A 25,458-nucleotide genomic window follows, 5' to 3' on the forward strand; every position below is an offset into this window, starting at 1 on the left:
AGGTTACTTCCAAGCCCCCAACATACACTTGGAAAACTCAAGACAAATTAAAAATTCCCAGCAGTTCTGTTTACACTGAGTGATGAGCTTACATCTGAAAGCCAATGTCACACTATATAAAAGTAAACATGATGTTCCTCAGTGCCTCAAAGACTGCAGTATTCCTCTGACCCTCTTGGATCTTTCACTGCTACTGGTCTTACACCAAGGTAGTAACTCAAGAGAACTAGTAGCTGTATTTACAATATGGTATTCTTTAGCAGTTATATCACACAAAAAAGCAATTGTAATCTCATATAAAAATACTGTTCACCTTAAATTCCTGTTGCTTGGCCATCATCACTGGCATATGTCTAACAAGGAGAGGATGTTTCTCTTTTTTTATTTGATTTCCATCATCTTCTATGCAGAACCAACCTAATAGGTTATCTTCCACTGCAATGGGAAGAACAAACAACAAACATCCTGCAATACTTTCACTGAATAATCATTTTCAACTTTCCACAGGAACAGAAAAGAACTCTCTTAGGACTCGTCAATACTGATCAGGCTGTTCTTATGCTATATATGCTTAAATGACAACATTAAACCATGACCAAAAATTCCATTGAGTAGATTACATACATACTGGTTATGAAAAAAAAAAAAGAAAAAAAAAGAACACCTTACATTAGCAAAATGGTAGTTTCTTAATGATCTTGTCAATTGGTTATTGAAAGAGAAAAACACACATCGAATTTCTTCTTAGACTCTAGAAAATTTGTTTGGCAAATAGCATTTCTCTGCCTGTGTAAGAGCACCAACCAGCATGGTGCTAAGAACACCAAGGTTGTGGGTTTGTATGGGTCATTCACTTAAGAGTTGGACTTGATGATCCTTGTGGCTCCCTTCCAATTCAGAATATTCTGTAACTCCTCTCTACTCTTTATCATAATTGTAAGGATCCTCCTCCTGGAATGATGGAGACATCCGTTCTCTCTTCATTTTTGTTACTTTGCCTGCCTTCAGTGAGACACCATAAAAGCACTCTATTTTAATGATACACTGGTGAAACTTGCTTTGTAGCAAGTTAATGTTTCTGAATTTAGACATTCAAAATGCCAGGTATCTTTGAAAACCTACAGCTCTGTGCAAACAGAAGAGATTAATAACATCACTGGACAGCACATTTTTTACTGCTCCCACTAAGATCAGGCCTGTTGGTGTGAAAACTACAGTGTTATGTTAAAAAAAAAAAAAAGAAAAAGAAAAAACTGAACAAAAAACCAATTCCCTGAGTTGGTTTTTACATTGTTTTAATTTGAGTTTTACATATTAAGCTATAGAAATTTTGCATTAATAAAACTACACCCATAAGTTTATAATGCACTTAAAAAGCTAAACACATGAACCCAACAACCTTAACTGACAATTCCTAGCTAGAATAATTCTGAGCTAAAACTGAGAAATTTGAACCTGAAGTTCAAAGTATAAAAAGTTCATAAGATCCTAAGAAATATGTTTATAATCCTCATCTGTCTGTCCTGTAGTATATCTCTTTCTTTTTGATTTAAATGTAACAATTAGTAATGATCACCAGACCTCATTGAAATACTTTGCTTCATAATGAAGGCCTCATCTTATCTATAATGTTATTATTTTATAGTGATACACAATCACTGTTACTGTACTGTGTTTTAAAATATCTGGAGACCAATTTTCACCAAAATAAATAATCTTTTAAAAATAAAAATAAAAAAAAATAGACTATACATTTAGAGCTATTTTAACTTGATAGGAAATTTGAGTAACTAAAAATTACCAAGGGCCAGTTTAGCCATTTGTAAATTGTTGATCCAAGCCTGTTTGATGGCAGGGGTAAATGTATTGAATACAGCTGTAAAGAAAGTTGGCCTCCCAGACCTGCAATTAAAAAAAAAAATAGCCACCAAATGCATTTATTATGAGATACAGCCAAATCTAGAAATGTTGAGCATGATGAAAGTTCATTATTTTCTAATACTTAAACAAAGACACAGTTCTGATATAAGCATAAAGGCTTTGATACACTATACATCCATTTTTCTACTCTTTACATGAAACAATATGAGAGGAACACCCTCCCTGGCAAAGGAATACCAAAGTGGCTGCTCTCTATTAGCTGTCACTGCCACGGTTCCCCTTTTGCTTCTTGCATCTGGAATGCTGAGTTGAGGAACAGGAGAAAAACTGCTCTGGAACATTCAAGCTCCCAATATCATGGCAAAAGAGCAAAAGTCAGGGGCTAACTACAGAGATAAAAGAGAGGGAAGAACTAGTACATCTATGCCTAATACATAAGCCCATTTAGAAAAGTTCATAATCATGATTTCTACTGACTTGTCCTGTTTTCCTGGAAGTTGCAGCTGAATTCTACAGCGATCTGCTGCTCTGATTTCATCTTCTTTTTTCAAAATCAGTTTTTGTAAACCTGAGGTCCAGTCATGGGCTACAGATTGGTTTAAGTTCTGCAAAATTAAAAAAGCTAAGATTCAACACCAGCCTAATAGTCTATTTCCAACAGGCTAGCTAAGGTGATCTCTGCATATAACAAAATTCCTGGCACCTGGGCTTCAATGAGTCCACATTCTAATCATGGATAATTTAGCCATATTTGTAAACATATTTCAAAAATATCTGTAAAACTTTTGCTAACATATTTTATCGGATGACTTAATCTCACATTGCTCAGTTTGATGATACACAAATGACATTCCCAAGCATTCACCAGATTAAAAAATGTAAATTTGCATCAGGTGTCCCCACAAGCCTTTTACTTATTCCAGAACACTCAAATTCTGCTTCTAAAGAAAATCTCATGAAAACATGTACGAATCATACTGACAATATGTTTTTGTTCATATCTTTGAGCCAAAATGTTTACAGAGTCATCATGAAAGCGGTCTGTGTGGTCTAAATATCTGTTTAAGCTGCTTCAACAATGACCTACTGCAAGCTGAGTGTTCTGTCACAGAGGGTAAAAGCACACCTGAGTGACACTTTAAGCATCAAGACTAACAAGTACACAAAAGTACACACGTTCCAAAGGCAGAATTGTATGAAAATTTAAATTTTTTTAAAAATAGAGAAGCTGACCTCATTCCTCAACTTGTCATTGTAATTATCTTACACACCTCTATCTGAAAACACTGGCTTAATTTTAAGTTTTCAAAATGTAGTTGGCTCTGACTGGCAGAAAGGTTTTGTATATGTTAATAGGTGAATGTCTTATGGTACCTGTGGTATACATATTCCCAATTAAGGAGACAAAATTCACCTTCAAATACTTCTGAAGCTTTGTCCAAAAACAGTGTTTCCACAAACTTCCTTCAGACTACTTATTTTCACAAACTGCTATATTTTATTTAATGCCTTGACTCTGAAGCCAAGATATTCCAAGAGAAGCTCAGCTTTTGCATATTCATACACACATATACATATTTACAACCTGTGGTAGCAGGTAGGAGTTAAAAATTGTGTGTGAGCATACATAAAATATCCAAAACAGACAAAAAAGTAATTTTTATAAGTCTCAAGACTGTGGACAACTCATTCTGAAATGTGGTGTTAAGTACTATATTTGTTTGCCAGAATACAAGCTAAATCAAAGGGTTGTGAACAAAGCCAAAGCAAAATACTTTCAAAATTCCCCTAAAAATACTTTTTGTGATTTACACTCAGTTTTAAGGAGTTTCCCAAAAGCCAGGATTATGAACTTGGATGGGCATCAAGAGCTTCCTCCAAACAACCATCGTCCTACTGCCTTGTCTAACAGCAAGAATACAATTTCTTAACATAAAAAAGTAATTCTGTTTCCATATAAGCTTATCAGCTACTGAACAAATGCAAACATTTGTATTATCCACCTACACTTAAAAACAATAAAGAAAAACAAGATTAGAAGGACGGCTCTAATCTATTTATAATACTAAACAGTTAACAATAAATGCATTACCAGAGGTAAAAATTATTCCACTCTTTGCAGAGAGAACTAAAGAATGTCTAGCACAGACCCTAGGGAGAGACAATTATGCTACTTTACAACAGGAATAGACTTGAAAGATAAATCCAGCTTTGTTTATTACCTGATAGTTTCCTTTAAGGCTGCTTATTAATTGACTAATTTGACCAAGTACATTCAAGTCATGTAAAAGGTTCTGCAGATCATGGTACAGTTGCCCTGGTCCCATATAGAGCTTGTCTAAAATGAATAAAAACATAAGGTTATAAATAATAAAAGATGCAGTTCTCAGTTGAAGGAGGAAAGCATGACAAAGATAATAGTGACATACATTATGTCTGAAAAGCAGTGGTTTATTTGTACATATATCATCATTATTTCACCTTGCTGCTCCAGCTACTTCTAATATTCCTGCAGACAGATAATTGTGAAATGCATCCCTTGAAATTATAGGCAGTAGTTAGCATCACATATTAGCTTTGCACATACAGGCCTTACCATTGGCATTTCCTTTTAGCTCACCTTATCATTGCCTTTTTAGCTACAATTAAGATTCAAGCTTGTTCATCTAGTATGACAGGGAGCATTTTGTGCAGTTTTAATACCACACACTAGATCTGTAACAAATATCAAAGCTTCACTGGCCCCAAAATTTCTCACTTACATGGAAGTTTTGCTTAGCAGCAAACAACAGACTTGCTAATTTAAACATCTTTCCTGGAGGTTGTTTTTTGGTTACATGACAACACAAAAAATATATTTGTAGCTATCCCTATGCTGTTTTAAAGCTCAAAATTTGCTTAATCAATCGCAAGACATTTCTGAATCATATATCCATATCCTAACTCTAACACAAGCCTGCAATTTCACTGAACCACTTGAAATTTTATTACGATTACAGTTAAGTCAAAAAAGGATCTGCACTGAGATCAGCAGCAGAAATATTTTGCTCTAATCATCAATAAGAATATAAGTTCATAAGGTAACACTAACTAAGAAAAATACACTGATTAGTAGGATAAGGTGTCTATCTAAATGCAAAAAGCTTGCAGAACCCTGACAATATACTCTGACTCCCAGACATGATATTAGGAGCAGAATGGCTGTGTAATTCTTATGGAAACAACACTCACTCTCCCATTAAAAGTACCCACCCTGTCTCATACAGAGTCAGCATGTTTCCCTTTGGCTGAATGACAGGAAAAGGGCTGAATTATCTTTACAGGAAACTCCTGCAGATTATTTAGCTAACGCAGTGTAGTATCCAAACTATGGATCCTTCATCCTTACTACAGCTTTGGAAACTAGTCTGTGGGCAGCAAATGCCCCTGGAACATAACGATTTCAACTGTATGTTGGCAAGAACACAACCTAAACACAGGGCCGGCTACTGGCTCTGCACACGGATCAGGAGCACGGGCGCGAGCTGTGCCACCTGGCCTGGCTGCCAAACCACACACCACTGGCACCTCCCTTCCCTCAGACTGAGGGACCAGCGTACAAACCAAAACGTGTCAAACCAAGCACAAAGCTGTCAAAATAGCCTAAGTCAGAATAAACACATATGAAACAATTCTATTTAAACCATTAGTATATTTTCAGCTATTTTGTATTTGGAGACATCATACTGGCAGAGGCCATGACTGGATGTTTTGCTCTAACACAATTCACTATATTAAGCTTGGAGTCTGCCTTTAATCTTGAAAAGCATAAAATTTCCAATCTTAAAGAAAATATTAATGTCTACTTTATTTCTGAATTCTGCATTTCACTGTAGGAAAATGCAACATAAACCTGAGATATTATACATTCCCAAAAAATTTCAAATTACTGTCTTGCCTTTAAATCTTCTGGTAAGTTGAATCAATGAAAGGATTTCTGTGCATTGCACTTGAGCACCCAACAGGGGAATGACTGCACTTACTATTGTTTACCCATCCAGATAATAAAATGCAACTTTCATCCACCCTTCCTTGCCTGTTCTGAATGTTAATTAAAAGAACAATCTAGCCTTTCTTACCCTAAAAACCAAATCAGTCCATAAGAAAAGATAATTACATTTATTGTACACAATGAAAAGAAATTACTGCAAAATAGATCTAAGAGGAAGAATTTTGAGATTATGCTCAGTAGTTCTGGAACTGCAGACTCTATTTTCATTAAGCTGTATTTTCACTTTTTTCAATCCAAACACTTGAAATATCAGCAACTCAAAGATGTAAACACTTCTCTCCTTGCATCCCTCTTCTACTGGCTTAATTTTTTCTTAGTAATGTCTACAGTAACTGTAAACTAATGTCTACAACAGCTGTTATGCACCAGAATTGCTAGTTCCTAGACACACCAAATTGTTGATTTTGATGGGGCTACTTGCAAAGAAAGGAGCAGGTCAGTGTTAACAGAGATCTGGTGAAACCTAGACAGAAGCCATCATAATGTGTCTGGCACTGCAAAGAACACAAGTGAAGTAATTCTTGCTTCAAATTTCTGTAACAAAAAGATAACTTCTGCAAAACAAAATTTATATTGATTAGAAATAATTGTCAGTTTATTAAGTTTTTGGTAGAAGTCCAGGCACTTACCTGTAATTTATAAACTCCACTACCAAACAAAACAAACAGCTGCACTGAAAAAAACGTAGTACAAATATTCCTGAAATTTCACCTTATGGGTTTGAACCAAGAGAAAATTTACAACTATCAGGCTGTGAAAAGCTGAAAGTTTATGAGGTTTCACTTGTATAAGATGGATATTTTCACTCAAGTGAATTACATTATTCTTAAATTTTAAAGGCCAGGGTCACTCTGACGCTTGATAAAGACAGTTACCAGCCATTTTGTTTATTATTGTCTGGAGAATAGACATTAGTGCAACATAAACACGCAGCACTCAGGCAAGTCTTAGATGTTGGAGGACTTTATGCCATGGTCTTCAACTGAGGTCATAAAGCGAGCTTTAACTGCTTGCAAAGATGAACTTGCCCTGTGCACTATATATACATCTACTGTGCCTGAAAAGAGCTGTCCTCTGTAATCCTCTTCCTGGAACTTCAAATAGTTTACAAATATCCTTGTTCCAGCCTTGGGAATAAGGCATAAATCTTGAATTTCATTCAGCAATTGTCACCTGAGTCTATTTTTTCTGCATCGTGTATTTTATAAGCTATCAAAAAATCAAGATAAAAAGGATGCAATAAGAACATCAAAGCAAATAAACTAACCTGGCATCTGAAAGTCTGTCACACAGAAAAAACAAATGAAAGTAATTTCAGGCTCATTTATTAAAGACCACATTCTTAGCTCAGGAAAGGAAGCCAAAAAGCAAAACAATAAATAATTAATGAGAACCTGCTTCCATCCTCTGATGTTCTAGAAAAGGCAAACGGCCAATTTAATAGTCAATCAAGGACTAGATCAATAGTCACAACAAATATCAGTCCTTCATGGAGGTCCTTAGTGGACACAAAGTGAAATACAGAAAAGTAAGGGGCCTTCAGACATCAACAATGATGGACTCATCAGAAGAGAGTTCTCTGAGAACTGACCACTTGGATTGTATCTGGATAATGAGTTACAAGTTATAGCAACTTCATCTCTGTACTGGGTCCTGTAAGACCTACTCACAATGTCTTTTAAAATAAAATTAGTTTCTCAGTGGTTAACAAAACATTGCCTACCAGTTGATCTGACTGAAAATTGTCTGACGGAGGGTTTTTCTAGTGTGGAGGTGGTGGGGGAGCACACTACTCTGTTCATCAGATGTGTTTCTCAGCTCACAGTCAAAGACTGGCTGTTAGAGCCCACGCATGTTCCCTGACCGTTCAATTGCTGGCTATTGCTGGGAGGGTGTTCACTCTTTCTTTTATCCATAGAGAGCACTGAAAAACTCTTGGCTTCACTCCAAAGCAGATACGTGGTTGATTTCTTTTGTACTATGAAATGTTTCACAAATGATAAAGCCATTTCCTTCTCATTTCTAAGCCACTCTTGCTAATTATCAAGCTCCAAAACAACTTATTTTTCCAATGTGAAAAAACCCTTCATGAGTTTAAAGAAAACCCTTCATGAGTTTAAAGAATGTTCTTCCCAACTCTGTAACTACATGTTACAGAGGACAGTGTGTCTGGGCAGGAGAGAAGTCAGCATGCTGTAACCAATAACCACATGTGTGGCTTTGAAGGCAATGCTTTTTGCGTTCCACCTACAGATTAAGGGTGAAATCCTGGTCACATGTAATTTGGCAAGAATTTGTTTCATCAACTCCTTTGTTGCTAAGATTTTACCAAAGGAATTCATGCCTCCCTGCAACGGGCAAGTTTACTGCCAACAATCAGTAATTCATGCAAAACACCTAATTCCTTGCTCAGCATTTAAATGAAATATACCCAAGGTTAAAAAAGAAAAAAATTGTCACTTGCTTTAGAGGGAAGAAAGGAGGTTAAAATTTAAATTGATTTTTGCTGCTATGTAAAATTGAGGTGGCAAGATTATGCTTTCTGTAAAATCAATCTTAGCTGAGACACATTTGAATATAATACTAAACATTTATTTTACCTTACACGTTTCCCAGAGTAACTCTCAGCACCACAGCTTTAAATTAATCAATTTTGCCTGGTTTGAAGTAATTTTTGTAATTGAAATAGAAGCAATTTTACCACATTTACATCCACGCATTTTCAAGGCCTGCAGGAAACTCCCTGGGTGTGGTTAAAGTCAGTTTAACTTGGCTCAGGCAAAAGTAGAATTTGGAAGGTTGTGCATAAATACACACATGCAAGAGAAGTGTTTGTGTGCTAGTGCCTGTGTGTGGGCAGAGAGGGAGAATTCCCACCTCCGGCAGAAAGCTGCATTGCTAGGGAGCACAGCCAGCAGCCACAGCTCTCTCCCTGCACAGCCAGCACAGCAGCAGCTGCTTTAATAGGCATTGGCACAGAAGCTGCTCCCTTGGGATTCTTGTCCATCCGGTTCCTCTAAATTTTCATGGGCACCTCAAGCATATTGGACATTATAATCCTGAACTGATCACGCCCTATTCTTCTAAGGGGCACATTTATTTACCGTGGTGATTTATTACCAGTAGACATATACTACTACCTCTTGCTGTGTGTTCTGATTCTCATTTGTGAATTACCATTTTAGCACATATTTATGCTACTAAACAAGAAGAAAGGGTTGCAATGCTCAGAGTAGATGCAGTCACCCATAATTTAAACATCTACTCCTGGGTAAGCAAACATGACGACTCAGGTGGTCCATTCCCATACTAAACTCCTGTTTATTCCCAATTAGGAGGATTTTTGCCAAGTAATACTATTACATATAAATCCAAATGTCATACAAATAAATTAAAAGCCTCAGTCAGTATACGTTCAATACTGCAACTACTTTTGCAAACATTTCTGTATTATCTATCATGTTGAAACCAAAGACTATTAATAGATGTGCTGCTGGGTATCTCTTTTACTGCAAAGTAACTAATACTGACAACATCTGCCTTGAGTATAATCATAGTAACGGCCTGTTCCCCACATGGTTCAAACCCACAATATGTCAATATAAATTACTTTGAGAGAAACCATATCAATACGAAGTGAGAACTTATGTATCATGAAAATTCAAGGTCCTTTTTTTACTCTGCTTCTGAGAGATACGGAGCCCCAAAGTCAGACTAGGTGTTTCATGAAATGGAAGCTCACGAATGCTCCCATGCAAAAACCTCAATCGAAACAGAGAAAGGCGCTTTTCCTGACTATAGTTCCGATGTTCCTGAAGGGTAACACAAAACTAATGATACATTTGAAGAACATGCCAGATTTGAGGACCACGCTGTAAGGCTGGTAGATCCATCATTTGACTTGCCATTTGCAATCTGATTTCGAGGCTGAGAACATTTGTATTGCTTCCTCCCACTGAGCCATCTGTGTGCATCCAGGCAGCATACTGAAACATCAAGTGTTATGAAAGGAAGAGATTTGGAAAAGATTCAATCCTCATCTTGAGCACAAAAATCACCTGGGATTGGGGAAGAAGTTACGTATGTGGGAGGTAACTTTAAAAGTTGCTGGGTCCGCAGAAGGCATAACAAACTGATACTTGTATAGAATTACACACTTGGAACAAATAAACACATACAGGCCTCTTCTGCAACATTTAAATCTATATTTAAACCTGAGAAGCTTGTACAGTGTTCTGGAAATGAAAGCACCATGATACTAGATGAATTCTTCATCAGTTCATAATAAACTGGACAGATTTCATAAGATTGTTAACCTATTTAGGTTAAACTATGATGACATAGCAGTAATACATTTAAAACTACTTTACTGCAGTCAGAACTGTGCAGTTGTTTTAATTTAAATGTGACTTTGATTGTCCTAGAAAAGTGTTACTGATTTTTTTTTTTTATTAAGTAATGATAGGCAGATAGCATCCCACTGCTTAGTTTATGATGCCCAACTTTAGGAAGGACAAGAATGGAGACTGTGAGAGACAATGTTATACCTGAAGCAAAATAGTTTCCTGTTCACTGAAGACCTTGATAATTGTAAAGGAAAACCAGAAGCCATTAAGAAGGCCCAAAATTCAATTACTTCAATTGAGGCCCAAGATTCAACTACTTCAATTGAGGAATTCTTCCCCTATACTTGGTACTGAATCCTGCTCCTACAGATACACTGGAATGCAAAACACACAGGATGAATGCCTTATAGCTGCTCTGGGAAGAGAACTTGTCAAATAGAGGAAAAACACTTTCCTTTGGTAGGTCTAGTGGAACTACTTTTCTCAGTGCAAATAGAAAAGAAGACCGTTATGTGGCATTATCATACCAAGTTATTTCAGCAATAAAGTTAGCAAAAAGATTCTGAATATTGGGAACACCAGAAACAGTGTAATTCATTTAGCAGTTGATACCGATGCCAATTATTCCTTAAGTATTATTCCCTTTCCCTTTGCAAACTCTCGTCCCAGAACACCTAGCTTTTGCTGGAAGGCCAGTGATGAGGGTCCCCTTCTGCTCTAAAACTTTGTCTTCCACAGAACTTGACGAGTTATACATACAAGAGGCACATCCATACCTCTGATCCTTTCTCCCTAGAAATTCTGTTAGGAGTGTTAAAGCTAGCGACAAAGCAAATGATATTGAACTACAAACTTCATGCACATTGTGTTATGTGAGTAAAGTCCCTGACAGACCCCCCCACACACACTCCTATTTGTGTTTTTTCACTTGCTCACTCATGCTGCTCCTGTTTCCACAGACGCATCACAGAAGGATGTGGGTGGATTCAGCTTTCTTGTTTCTCCTTTATGAGAGTATTTTAACAGCCAATTGAAATTTCACTAAAATAGTAATAAAAAAAAAAGGTAGTCTTGGGACTCCAAAATCCCGGTTTATGACCTAAGCAAGTCCATGGGTCAATTTAGAGTTCATAACAGAAAAGGAAACTTTCTGCCTTCCCCCGGTTTGCTCTTTCAAACTAAATCCAACTCATGATCTTCACAGTTGTATGCACCTGAAAAATCTGAGCCACCTTAACTCAACTGTAGGTCTTGTGAGATTACATCACATTCTCAGATCCAAATTACACAAGTATTTACAGTGGTATCAGTCTCCAGGGTTTGGAAATCAGGAATGATCTCAGAAAACAAGAGCAGCCATCAAAGAAACACTACTCACACACGGTTTTACAGTATAATCCTAATTTAGGCTTACTAACCTAGTGCAAGCACATATATAGTATTAAGTGATAAGCAATAAACCCCCTGAGATTACTAGAATGCAAACTATTCAGTTCAGACATGGGGTAAACAAGCCTAACTAACAATATAGGACCCATCATCATCATCAACCAACATGAAGAGCATTATCAAAAACAAGAAATGACATCATTCTAATCATATTTTAATAATGTAAGCACCTAAACATAATCTTATGAGCTTGATTATTGAAACTGCTAATCCGAGCCTCTGAAATTCTTTAATGTATTTATTCTCACTGCCATGCAAGACAGGGGAGTTCTTCAACTCCTAATCACAGACAAAGAACCAAACACTACAGGTCACCCAGTACACATAGAGCAGAGCTGGGAAACAAACCTCGCAAGTTTCAACTCTGACAGAAGTATTTTTAACATGTTTCACCCCCCTGTCAGCTGTTAATACCTGGCTCTCAACTGGTAATTGTATGAATGCTGAGACCTGTCTTGCTAATTGTAACAAATCTGAACCTGAAAGAAACAGGTTGCACAAAAACTACTGTGCAATCACAAAACTGCTTATTCACACAGCTTGAGCAGTGGGGAGATAAAATCAACAGCTTGCAATTGCAAATATTGAGTAAGGTATTAAATTCATAGTCCTAGTATACACTGGTGAATAAAATTATGCAAAACCACCAAGGAAACACAAAGCCTCGGAGATCATGAGAAGTAGTTCATACATTGAGAGCACGGCTTCAGGATTATATTAAACTCTGGCTAATCCTGACCACAGAGGGAATTTCAGAGATAAAAGGCCATAAATATTTTTCCTGCTGACAGAAGCAGCTGTGCTGTGTCAGAGATCAAAGCAGAAGGGAACATGAGGGAGAAACATTGGAACCCTGATACGCTGACAAGAGAGTACCCCATAGCCCACCTCCTCAACGTCACACTAGCCTCGACAATGGTCAGGTGTCTTCCTGGACAATGTACTGACTGCAGTTTCTGGCTCTGTTCCCATGAAGAAGAAAAATGCTGGAAGCGAAGACTTTAGAGTGAAAGAAAAGAAGTGCCATGTCCCTTTCTCTAACAAGGCCTGAAGGGGAAGGCTGAGGGCAGCACGGGACCTGGAAGCCCTTGCCCTCCTAGGAGGGCTAGGAATTATACAGGACCTCTTGGATGCACCTGCATGGCCACAAAAGGCAAGAGAAGAACTGGGTGCAAGAGGGTAAACATTGACTGTATTGGAGTTCATTTCCCCATAGTAGCCCTCACAGTGCTGTGCTTTGCATAGGTAGCTAGAATGGTGTTGATAACACACTGGTGTTTTGGCTACTGCTGAGCACAGTATCAGCACTGTAACATTCCTTCCTCAATCGAGCGCAAGATCCTGGGAGGGGACACAAGTAGGCCAGCTGGTCCAAACTGACCAAAGGGATGTTCCATACCATATGATATCAGCTCAGATATAAAAGCTAAGTCAAGGAGCAGGAAGGCAGGTATTCATTGTCTCCAATGGCTGCCTGCTGAGGAATCTTCATGCATACTGAAGCCCTGCTTCTCGTGCATGGCCGACCATCGCTGTTCATGGGAAGTAGAGAACAAACCCTGCTATCTTCCACTTTGCTTCACTTTTTGTGTGCACAAGCTTCCGCTTTGCTTTTGCTTTAGATAAACTGCCTTATCCCAAACCACGAGCTGTTTCCCACCTTAGTCTCTCCCCTGTCCGGCTGGGAAGGGAAGTGATAGAACAGCTGGGTGGGTACTTGGCATCCAGCCAAGGTCAACCCACCACATTGACATAAACAGACAATGAAAGTACATCTGCGAAGACACTCAAACAATGAGAGTACTGCAGGGATGTCAAGACAGGCTTGGAGGCAATTGTAAACTGCCTGAGGTTTACACTGGAGCTCCCACCAGACTACAGCAACTCCTGGAAATTGTACTCTGAGGAGCTCACTTCCTTCTTTCATACTCACTTGCTTATAGCTAGATTTCTATTCATTTTACTACTCTGTGTCATGATGTAGATGAGAACCTTGGTAAGACAGAACATGGTTTTTCAGAGGTGGATTACAAGTCCTATAACAACTATAACAAATATGAAAGGCAAAGAGAAGAATCTCATCCTAAGAGGGTGAGACAAACATGTAACACCTAATTTATTCCTTGCCTAATCTACCAGCTAGAAACTTATATCCACTTAACAAATGAACTATTTAATGTCACCAAGTTTGCTCAGATGAACAAGCTGTTTGGCACTAGATTTATTTAAAATCTCCAGTCTTTTGTTTACATATATCAGTGACAGTTTACATTTATGAACATATTACATCTCCTTTAGTGTACAGTATTGTTTTCAATAGCTTTAAAATAGAGAATTATGTTATTAATCTTCTATATTTAACAGAGATGAAAACTAATTCAATTAGCAATTCATGCCACATCATTCTTTCTAAAATCTTATCACCAGTGCTAGAGTTGATATGCCACTTGCTTTTTCTGGACATTGGATTACCATTAATGAGCCTCAGAGTGATGATAAAGCTGACTTTTTTTTCTTCTCCAATTCTGTATTTCTCATTAGACAAACCACCAAAAAAACAGCAATGGCTATCACAGTAGCTCTTGAAAAGGGCTGCTCTTTAACTGAGTAAGACATTGACAGAAACACAAGCGTACACGTTGTAGCCCATCAAACATCCCCCTCTGTTTCCCTGGCAACACTCAGAGGCCACACAAAGTGACTCCATCAAGCAGAAGGAAACTCAGAAGAGAGGAATCATTTCTACACTCCAGCATCGTGTCACTACTACATTCGACAATAAACAAACCTCACAGAGATCAAAACCACAACTGAGTGGAAACAGAGTACAAATGTATCCCTGGAAGTCTGAGCTGGAAAGGGGAGGAGTCATGGTTTAGCAGTGCTCAGGCTCGATCTCAGTGACAAACTCTAAACCTGTGAAAGAAAAAAATAACACTAAAACACAGCCATAAATGTGCTAACCTGTTTTTTTCACTTTACTGTTATCTCCTGCACTCATCACTGCATAGATATATATAGTACAGATGGGTCTGGCTCATTTTCTCTTCCAGTTTTAAGATATATGGCTCAAATTAAATGTGTCTTTGCTTAAGGAATAGTCCATGTTGTCTATATCTCTTAATCAACATGATCAGCATCAGAACACTGCTGACAGGCACTGATTTCCCACCTAGAAATGCCAGGATACTTAGCTCTCTCCCTTTGATTCTACAAAGTCTCCATAGTTTGGTCTTAAATAAAAGCACTGTGTAAAACTTCTACAGCTCACCCTGTTCATTCTTAGGAACCTGAGAACAGGAAACTGGGGGTGGTCGTTGTCACTGCAGCACCAAACTGGCTTTTGTCTCGGCACAAACTACATATCATAACACACCAACAGTTTGCATCAAGTGCTGCAAACTCATAACATGTGCCAGAAGTCTGAGAAACTGAAACTCTGGACAGTATATTTGACTTTTGCTCCTATATTCCCATTTAAAGGGCAGAGAAATACATGTATTTGCAGTGATTTTACAAACACGGATGACTTGCAAGGGAAGGTTGACTTCTTATTCTTCTAAGGGGAAATACTGAACATTTTGGGAAGAAGTTACAAATTTGCCTTTGATTGTATTTTTTATATTTTTAGAAGGTATATTTAAAATATATTATACCAATATGACATATTAAAAACCAAGTTGTATCCATTGTGTGTTCACTCATCCTCTTTTTTTTTATCAGAAGAGTATGGGTAGCATTTAACTTTCTTGATGCCCTCTTTTCATATATTCAATCCAACTGTGAATCTGAAGAGGTCCCAGTCAACTGGCAAATACTGTCCCAGTTTTCAAGAATGGCAAGAAGGATGGCCATGCTAACTACAGGCCTGTCAGTCTCACTTCAGTGCCTGGTAAAATTATGAAGATTATTCTGGGGGCTAGTGAAAAACACATGAAAGACAACACAATCATCAGTCCCAGCCAGAACAGGTTTATGAGGGAAAAGTCCTGCTTAACAAACCTTATTTCCTTTTATGACAAGGGATCAGGTTGATCAAGGAAAGCCAGCTGATATAAACTTTTTGGATTTCAGTAAACCTTTTGATACTGTCTCTTACATTACCCTTCTGAGCAAAATGTCTAGCACACAGCTGGGTAAACACATCATGTGGTGGGTGAGCAACTGACTTATGGGTTGAGCATAGAGACTTATAGTGAATGAGGTAACATCAGACTGGCATCCAGTCACTAGTGGGGTTCTGCAGGGCTCTATCTTACAGCCAGTTCTCTCCAATGTCTTCACAGATGACTCCAAGGTATACTAAGTAAGTTTACCAATGATACTAAACTGGGAGGAGCTGTTGACTCCCTCAAAGGCAGAAAGGCCCTGCAGGGAGACCTCAAGAAATCAGAGGACTGGGCAATTGCCAACAGTAGGAAGTTTAACAACGGGAAGTGCCTGATTCTGCACCCAGGATGGGGCAACTCCAGATGTATGTACAGATTGGGGAAGGAGACAATGAAAAGGAAAGAGGTCTGGGGGTCCTGGTTAACAGCAAGTTGAATATGAGTCAGCAGTGCCCTGGCAGCCAGGAGGGCCAACTGTATCCTGGGGGGCATCAGGCAAAGCATCACCAGCCAGTCGAGAAAGGCGAACTTCCTACCAACACAAGTAAATAAAAACCAACAATATACAACTTCCTGTTCACACTGAAAATATTCCTCTGTTCCTATATTAATTCCACTTTTCCATAAAATGAATGTGTCTGTACTTCTGTAGATGGACTAATTGGAAGAAGAGAACACCAATAGCCTACTAGAAACAGTACATGGATTTACTAGTGAAAAATCTCTATCTTGCATCTTTCTGCAAACAGTTCTACATTTGGAAAGGAAATGAAAACATTAAGCTTTTGGCACACATGATTAAGATAACTACTTCCACAGGAACTGTCCAGTTGGGATACCAGAGACTCATACTCACAGACTTTCAAGCAAGACTAACTCCAAAACATGAATTAGTCAAGGACTTTGACTAATTTGTTGAGAGAAATGTGATCTGATAAACATGCTGTTTTTTCATGAAGACTGAGAATGTCAAATGTTTTCTGGTTTAAATATTATTGCAGGAAGCAAACATAAGTTATAATCGCACTCCACTAGGAAACAATATCAGAATCGTACAGATACAGGACTCCACCAAACAGCTGAGACTTCAATCCTCCACATTCATAACTAAAAGAATTCAGTCTACTGTTCATACTAGAGGAGAACGACAGGAACAAGGTAAGAGCACATCAAGGATGGGGCAGCATAGCAGAATGTACTCTAGGAAAGTTTTCCTGCTTTCCCCCACACTCCCTCAAGCCACACAGTTTCTCCTGCCAAAATACAAAGGGTTTAGATCAAAGACACGAAAATAACAGCCTCTAAATGTGTTCTCCTCTACAATTCAGAGACAAAAGACTGCTATGCAAAGCTCAGTGGGGTAGAAAACTGCACATTGATGATTTTGCCAAGTGAAAACCAAGTTCACACAGCCCTTGCTTTCCACCTTAGAACAGTACTAAGGTGGAAAGTACTAAAAGCACTAAAAGCATGCCTTTAATTTATATGTACACATAAAATCTTTCAACCCTTCAGCAGTTGCATAGTACAGCCTGTACAAGATTAATTCAAACTCAGTCATTAATTTCTTCGTAGCACCAAACGTAAAGTTTGCATCTTTAAACTATACTATCCTTTCTTGCAACATCATAGAAAACAGAAAGCACTAATTGCATTTAGCCAATTAAAAAAAAAGTAAGATACGATTATGAGAACTGCCTTCTCATAAAGAAGATTTTGGTGGAGAAAAAGTGCCATGATAAGAGAAACGTGACTAATAACCCGTAATCCTCACCAAAACACTGAATCCATCAAGAATCCTTGCTAACCACAGCAGTAATGTGAGAATACTAAACTTACAGGGGGCAAGTACTTAACCTGGCATGTGGCAGATAGAAACCAACTTCTCTCAGTCCTCCAGAAATGGAAGAGGTGACCCCTCTACTACTTAATGCTTTTACACAGAATCACCATTATTCTGTATCTCTCCAGTACCCACAAACTAGAAATGCAAGCTGAAAATCAGGTCTGAGACGTGGTTTTATATGTCTCAGGATTTTGCCTATAGCATCTCAAATTGTTTTGACCATTAGATGTTGTTAAAACCACATACTATAAGGCCACTGGGATTTCATGAAACTAGCAGTCTCACCAATGATGTGCTACTACAATAATAAAGATTTTGTTATCATCAACTATAAAATGCAGCAACTTGGTGAGTGCAAATGAAAAAGCAACTGCGAAACATTGCACAAAGTCTTACCAGTCCTTTCCCTCTGCAGGAAGGCAGAGCTTCTGTATCTGAGCTTCTGTAATCTTTAGCAGCCAAAACTGGAACTAAGGGGGCAACTCTACAAAATAACTAACAGAATTAAGTGTGTATTCAAACTCGCCTGTACCGGTCAGTTTGAACAAGTCTGCATTCAGAGTAGCACTAGTGCAGACACAGCACTATGTGCAAATAACAAGGCTATGCTCTTCCTCTTTTTTGGTTCATTGGATCATTTGGCAGAAATGTTTGATTAAAGCTGAGGGAGGATTTTTTCAGTATAGCCAGCATCCTTCACATCCTTTTTATTTCTTATCTTTTGATCCTTTTTATTAGAAGACTGAATTAATACAACAGAGCTTACCAAAAGAAAAATTAGTTTGTGTGTTGCTACTGTCACCAAACATGATGAAGCTGAGAAACCTCTAAGCCAAGAAGGGTTCAGAAGGTTCTACAGGACTGTTTAGTCAAGAATTTTTGCTTCTCCCCTCGCATTTCTCTTCCCCATCTGACCTTGCTGCTATGCAAGGATTTGGTCTAATCAGCTGTGAGGCTACTGAACAAAGTCATAGCTGGAACTTTTAACAAGGTGTTTCTACCACACTCACCTACAAAAGGGCCCCCCAACTCTAAGTAATGCACTTCTTTATATACATTCCTCCCAAGGGTTATGCATACAGCAGCTCGTAAATTATAATAAAAAGGCTTCAGTCTTGTTGTCTAAGCAGCCCAGTAATGCTTAAAAGGAGCTAGAAGAATGAAGTCACTCTTGAAATTGAGACGTAAGTACCTGTAACATTTTCTGTGGCTATTTACAAAGGGAGGAGTAAGAAGACCTGACAATAACCACCGTGTAGAATACAGGGGGTATTAAATATTGCAGCTGCACCTCAGATCACTCTGACCTGTAGCATTTATGCCTCCTTACAGCACAAATTTGGGAAAATTCATGAAGCCAAGGGTGTAATATTAAATAAATGTAGTGTGAAGTAGTGCCTACAGCTAGCACTGAAATACATGTAAATTATAGTCCATTAATACAGATCACAATCTAGATTTTTTAAACGCATTTCATATTACAATATATAGGCAAAACACAGGATATAAAAAACTTCTCATGTATGAAAGTCTAGCTACTGAGTAAACTCTTAAAATTCATACATCTCTTGAGGGCAGTTGGCAGACTTGTAGGAGGGATTAACAAGCATGGAAAGAACTTGCAAACTTAAGAGCTTGAGGTCATTTTTGGAGAGAGAACAGGAGGAAATTACCTATTAGTGTATTTTTTCAAAATTATTCATTAAAGTTTTTTTATGAAGCATTAGTTTAAAGGGCAAGATACTATGGGCTTGAAATAAGTGAGTAACTTCTACCCTGCAATAACCACTTGTGTTCAGACTCTTACTCCACAGCAACAGAGTGCCTGGTCATTTTTATTGAGAGAAACTTATTTGCTTTAACTATGGCATAAAGAACATACACAGAACCAGCTACCACGGGACCACTGACATGCCACACCAAAACAACCTTTTTGCATGTCCACACACTCTCATGCTTTAAAAACTCTTTATGCATTCATGTAGAAAATTCTAAACTAGGACAAACACAAGTAATTCATATTGCAAGGTAGAAGCCTGGTTATCACTTTATCACTCAGTTTCCAAAGAAAGAGGTTGTATTCTCTTCATGTTACAGAAATCGTCATGCACAAAATACTTTCCTTTGTTTGCAGTAGCCCATTGGACTTCAAATATGGATTTTAACAAAGTAGTCTGTAAAAGTCAGTAACTCCTGTCACTTACTTGGCTTAGAGTTAATGATGATGTTTTCAGCAGAGTGCTGGGGTGGAAACCTGCAGTTTTCTCCTTGGCTCTCACTGCTGCCATACTCTATGACTTCCACTTGTCCCAGTGGTACACTCCACTTCAATAAATACCTCTGGCCAGTTGTCATGGTGCCACTGCTTTCATAGGAAGACCTGGAAGATGCACAAATTATTGCTGTGACAAGCAACTATGTTTCATGATATCCCATTTAATATTCCAGCTTCTAAAATCTGCTGTTTGTCAGCTTGAGTACAGTGCACAACTTGAAAAAATACATGCCTCAGGCTGACTTTTGTGACATACCTTTTCTGAGGTGCAAAGAGCAGCTATGCAGGTGTAGATAATCTTGTTTACAAACACTGTAGGACCACCAACAGCAGTGCTTACATTTCTATAGCATATATACATTTGTATAAATGACCATCTTTTAAGACTAATGTGCACTTTGACATCCTAACACAAGTGTTTGGGATTACACTTTGGTTCTGTATTTTCCTGACTCTTTTGAAACAGTACTCAAAAAAGGTTACTGTTATATTTAAGGAAGTATGGATGATGGGATCTTTGATTCACTACTGGCAACGGGAAGGACATTGTAACCTCCCAAGGGCTGAAAGGCTAACATTTCTGCCAAGCCACGCAGTCCAGAATGTTCTGTGCAGGAGACCTCTGCAACTGCTGTGGCTTCCAAGAGTAATCCCACATGAGCTGCTGCTAAAGGAAGTGTGTATCAACACACATCTATGTGGAAAGAGCTCACTGAGGAAGCTCACTAGGAAGAGAAATTACATTAATACTTATTGTACATTATTTCCCTCATTCCCTTATGCACATTCAAGTACAAGTATCAAATATTTATTATAAAGGACCAAAGAGAGGTTAAAGTGAATATAAAACGTTTACTTCACAGAAAGCACGACCGAAATACAGAAGTTAAATGCTTGGGAGAAATCAGAAAAATGCATTTATCTAAATGCCGATGTTCAGCTAGTCACCTACCTATTCACAACACAGTCATACTTGATTCAATGAAGAAGCAAGTACGAACAAAAAAAACAAGTGCCACAGCGTAAGCAAATATTTATACATTCTTCATCTAGCTTAGAAGAAAAAACAAGACTAGGCAGTACACAGTTGTTCAGTCACTAGGGATAGCATCCACCCTGTCCAACTGCTGGTACTTCAAAGATAGGCCTCCAGCTCAAGCCAGTCATCTGGACTACATGTGAAGAAAGACCTTCTGAGGGTCATGTCCTCTCTAAAAATATGTATCTTTTGCAAGCCATAAAAAATTCATTTGGAACTAATGGTCTCCAGGCTTCTGGGATGTCTGAGTATTCCTGTAAAGGCTGGACAAAAGGGGGTTGAGAAAAATGAGCTGATAGATACTGCACAGCTATGTGTACGTGTAAACCTTCTGAAGTGGTGTACATCTCCAGGGTGAATCTGCGGACATGTACGCTGATAACCAGTGCTGTAACAGAAGTCTAGCTTAGGTGAGTAACATCTATGCAGTTAAAATGAAGAGAAATAAAGCTCATCTCGTGTGACCTGAACAGGCAAGTGGTATATTCTACAGCATATTCTCATTTTGAACAAAAACTTTTGGACTATACAGGTGTCATATGTGAAGTCTGGCAGACAATTTTCTTCAGTCCCTAACTATCTTGCATGCAAAGGTAGCTCCTTTTGCAGTAAAAAACTAAGAGTAGTCCACGAAATCATGCAGGAATTTTAAATCCACACACACAGTTTGCAGGTGGACCAACCCTCAACTGAACACCCCAAGGAAGTCACAAAACCTTTCCACTGCTAGTGAATAAAGCTAGAAGTGCATTCAACTATTCTAAAAACCCACTGTTATTTCAATAACAGGTTCGAAAGCAAACCTTAGCTGCTACAGGAAGCCCTAATTAAACTTTTTCAGTGTTATCAAACCCCCATGACACATGCATGCCCAACTGCCATCCCAAAGGAGGTTGCTCAGCACCAGTTAATGCCCATGGGAATAGTGCTGTGATAACCAGAACTCTTGACTTAATGAGGAACACAGAGATTTGGCATAATCATGAATTTCTCACATGGAAATTGAAAACAGACTGTACATTGCCACTTCAAGGACAAATACAGAAAATCTAAGACTATGATGGTATGGAACAAGAGAAAAGATGAATGGTCAAAAGCAATGTTCTTGCAAAAAAACCATGAGAAAATACCCAAGTGTTACTAAGAAACTGAAGAATTTTTAAAGTAAAAGAATCACAGGATAACTGACATAAGATATTCATTTTCTGAAGTGCAGTTATTACGTGGCATTCTCATTCATTAACATGGTGAATGCACAAAGCATTCACCTAGTTAAAAAAATATGTTCTCTATTCATAATAAGATATCAACTCACGTTATGCTTAAGAAAATCTGTTCTTGGAAAATTTTAATGATCCAGATTTTCTTTGTCAGAATGCACTATCACATAAAGCAAATTACAATACAGGCAGCATTTGAATTTGAGGGTGACTTTGGCATACACAGAAGTTTACTAACAGAATAATTACAGCCAACAAAAGCAGAGAAAGCACTAGGAAAAATCCTTTCTTCAAAGCACCTTCACTTTAATCCTTAAATGTTAGGTCTCAAGAGATAAAAACCCTTCTCCATCTGGAACTTTGTTAGTGAGTTCCAGGTTTGTTCTTGCTGCATGCATTAGCCTTGTTTTGATTTTTTTATTTGCAAATTCTATTAAGTTACAGATTTGTGTGTGTGTAACAATATGAATGTAAGGAAGAAGAGAAAAAAGTCCTACCTTGGCTTGCCTGTACTTCACTAAGCACTAATACACAGCAATAACTAGACACTACAAAGCATTTCTATTTGTAATCTCCAACTGATATAGTCTCCTTACAAAGGTACTCTAGAACCTCCAAATATCAGCTGGCAATTTAGAGGACTGTAACAAAGCTAGTTATGCATTTATTATGACTACTCCTACAAGTCATTAGCCATAGCAGACAGAACAATAAGAAAAATTTCATTGTCTTTTTTCAAACTGAAACTTGAAGGATCATCTAAAAAATATGAATCAAGTCTTACCGAATATTTACTGTTGCACACATCAGCACATCATTTAACATGAAAAGACGTCGTTCTTTGGTTTTGATAATTTCTCCTTTGTCATTGTAAACCGTCTCAACCATATCATCAGTCCGTATGAGGTATCTGTTTCCACTGCTGAGTAGCTAGATTTTGAAAACAATCAGCATCGTATATTATACATGGTACATCTAACATTCAGTGTAAAAAGCAAAAGAAAATACAACAGGTTATCACTTGCCATCCTAGCACAAGTGATCGCAGGTAGACTTGCTAAGGGAATTAAGCCTCTTCTTTAATTTGCTTTTCATGTAGAGAAACAGTAATTTCTGCTGCCACCAATATGGCCTGCAGGGGTTTTGGGTCTTAATGCAGACCATAATTGCTCTGGGAATCTTCCACACTGATAAAGGCTCCCTGGTGAAAAAAATTATAGCTTCCACAATTTCTGTGGTTTCCTTCCCTCGTCGTTTCTTTCACAGCCTACTGAAGAGCAACACATGGTTCCAGCTGCCAAAGCGGGAAGCCAGGGTTGGAGGAGGAAGGTGCTCAGCCTGCTGTCCCCCCAGGCTCACAGAGCTAACCGAGAAGCACAGTTGGCAGGGTGCCAGAGACTGCAGACAAGATGGCATGTCCAAGACATACATGGCATGTAAATTGTTCCTGACAATTGCCTTCAGAGGCTGAGGATCAGCACCATGTGCAAGCGTGAACTAAAACCTTACAGGTGTAACACACCTCTGTAGTGTCCAAGAGAATAAAACAGTCCACAACTCACTTCCTATCCATCCAGTTCCTTCATCATTTATTTCCCCCTGCCTGGCACTGTTCCAAAATGGTACAGGCAGACATTAACCCACAAAGCACGGAGGGTCCTGTGAGATTTGGAGTGATTATACACATACATATCAATTTATCCTCTGGTGCATAACACACAAAATTTTGCAGTCAATATTGACTGAAAAAAGGAAACCTGGGCTACCTCTTCAAAAGCACATTCTGTGTCTTGAACTCCTTTAACTATCTGTAGATGAATTGTAGCTGCTTCAAGAAGCAGGAGTATGAGAACTAGAAAAGGAAGTAAAATGTTTGAATCCATCTTCTAATGCACTTAGAATGGAAATACTGCTCCAGTATGAAAATAAATTCAGTATTCCATTCCTGATAAATAGTTTAAAACAAGCACATTGACTATTCTGGTTTTCCTAAAGGCTATGCTTTTATCACCAAAAAAACCCCCCATCCCTTCAGTATGTCCCTATTACTTCATCCCAGAAAGAGTCCAAAGCATAAAAATCTGCAACTTCACAAAAGCAATAACTCAAGGATTTATGTCCCATTTCATGGGAAAGGAGGAATTATTTATGATACAAATAAGACAAGCATGCATATATCCACAGTACAGACAGTTACTAACAAATTCATTTGAAGAAAGTTCTTTCCTTCTTAGTAAATGTCTTCTGTACTTCTTTTAAGACATTTCTACTGTATGATGCAAATGCATAGAGTTGGATGCTCCTTAAAACAAGGAAGATGTTGGACCCATTCAACAGCACATCTTGAACTGCTCCATAGTTGGAAGTACTGCAGCAAAAGGACCTGGTTCCTTCCTTTATACAGGAGTAATTCCTCAGTTCTTGAATTAATTTAAAGTTGAATTTTCCCATGCAGAAAATGTGCAGGAGACTTTACTATATAGCATAATTTCCTACACTGCCACAGAACACCAATACTGCTGCTGCTATTTCAGCTTGTTAACCACTCCAGTACGTGGTTTAACCAGCGAGCCTGTTCAGTCCCAGAGGTAGGTCACATCTCATATCTACCACTAGAACAACGCCAGGTGGTTGAGCTCTACAGAAAAAACCATATGTGTCTCTTTGGTCTGTTTCAGAGATTGTTCAAGGCCCAGAAAGTGACTCTTCCATCATACTCTCCTACTTTCCTTACCTTGTTCAGATAACGTTCATTCATTGCTTTTGCTATTTGTTTTATTTCACAGCGCTGATCTGCATCCCTTTTTCTTTCGTTTAACTTCTCTGCCAGTGTTTCAAGTTCTGTCAGAGCCATCTGTAGAGGTAATCTGTCAGGATGTCCCTTATTAGTGTTCTTCAACATATCCTGAGGGGAAATTACAAAACAAAACAAAAATCAGATTTAATTTCAAAGCCAAGTTCAAAAGATTACATGAGGTAAAGTTACAAATACATTCTTTACCTGAGTACTATTAAAGAATGAGACTAATAAACACCTAATGAATATTCAGACAGCATAGTCCTTACCTTCCTGAATATCTTAATAATTCTTAAAAAAGATACTGAATACAGCTTATTTAAAGGATGAAAGTACAGAAAAGGAACATAATATTAAACAATTTGAAAATCAGTTATAGTACAATGTCAGTGTCTGTTAACAATTATTTAAAATGAAACTTTCCCGAAACTTCCTGCTGTAATAA

The 25,458-nt window shown here is 38.1% G+C and overlaps 1 protein-coding gene across 4 annotated transcripts in view; it reads right to left on the minus strand.

Moving 5' to 3' along the window:
- Nucleotides 1–25,458, minus strand: part of ARHGEF10 (Rho guanine nucleotide exchange factor 10) — a 111,587-nt gene that overhangs the window by 34,098 nt on the left and 52,031 nt on the right. For all 4 annotated transcript variants that reach the window (XM_027641103.1, XM_027641101.1, XM_027641102.1 and 1 more), the window contains 7 exons: nucleotides 24,951–25,121; nucleotides 23,001–23,146; nucleotides 19,887–20,062; nucleotides 4,104–4,219; nucleotides 2,359–2,486; nucleotides 1,802–1,902; nucleotides 314–435 (listed from right to left, as the gene is read on the minus strand). In XM_027641103.1, the coding sequence (XP_027496904.1) occupies nucleotides 314–435; nucleotides 1,802–1,902; nucleotides 2,359–2,486; nucleotides 4,104–4,219; nucleotides 19,887–20,062; nucleotides 23,001–23,146; nucleotides 24,951–25,121 (960 nt within the window). The remainder of the gene's footprint in view (nucleotides 1–313; nucleotides 436–1,801; nucleotides 1,903–2,358; nucleotides 2,487–4,103; nucleotides 4,220–19,886; nucleotides 20,063–23,000; nucleotides 23,147–24,950; nucleotides 25,122–25,458) is intronic.

The sequence above is a fragment of the Corapipo altera genome, unplaced genomic scaffold (assembly GCF_003945725.1).
Source record: "Corapipo altera isolate COAL_440 unplaced genomic scaffold, ASM394572v1 46, whole genome shotgun sequence".
NCBI classification, from domain to species: Eukaryota; Metazoa; Chordata; class Aves; order Passeriformes; family Pipridae; genus Corapipo; species Corapipo altera.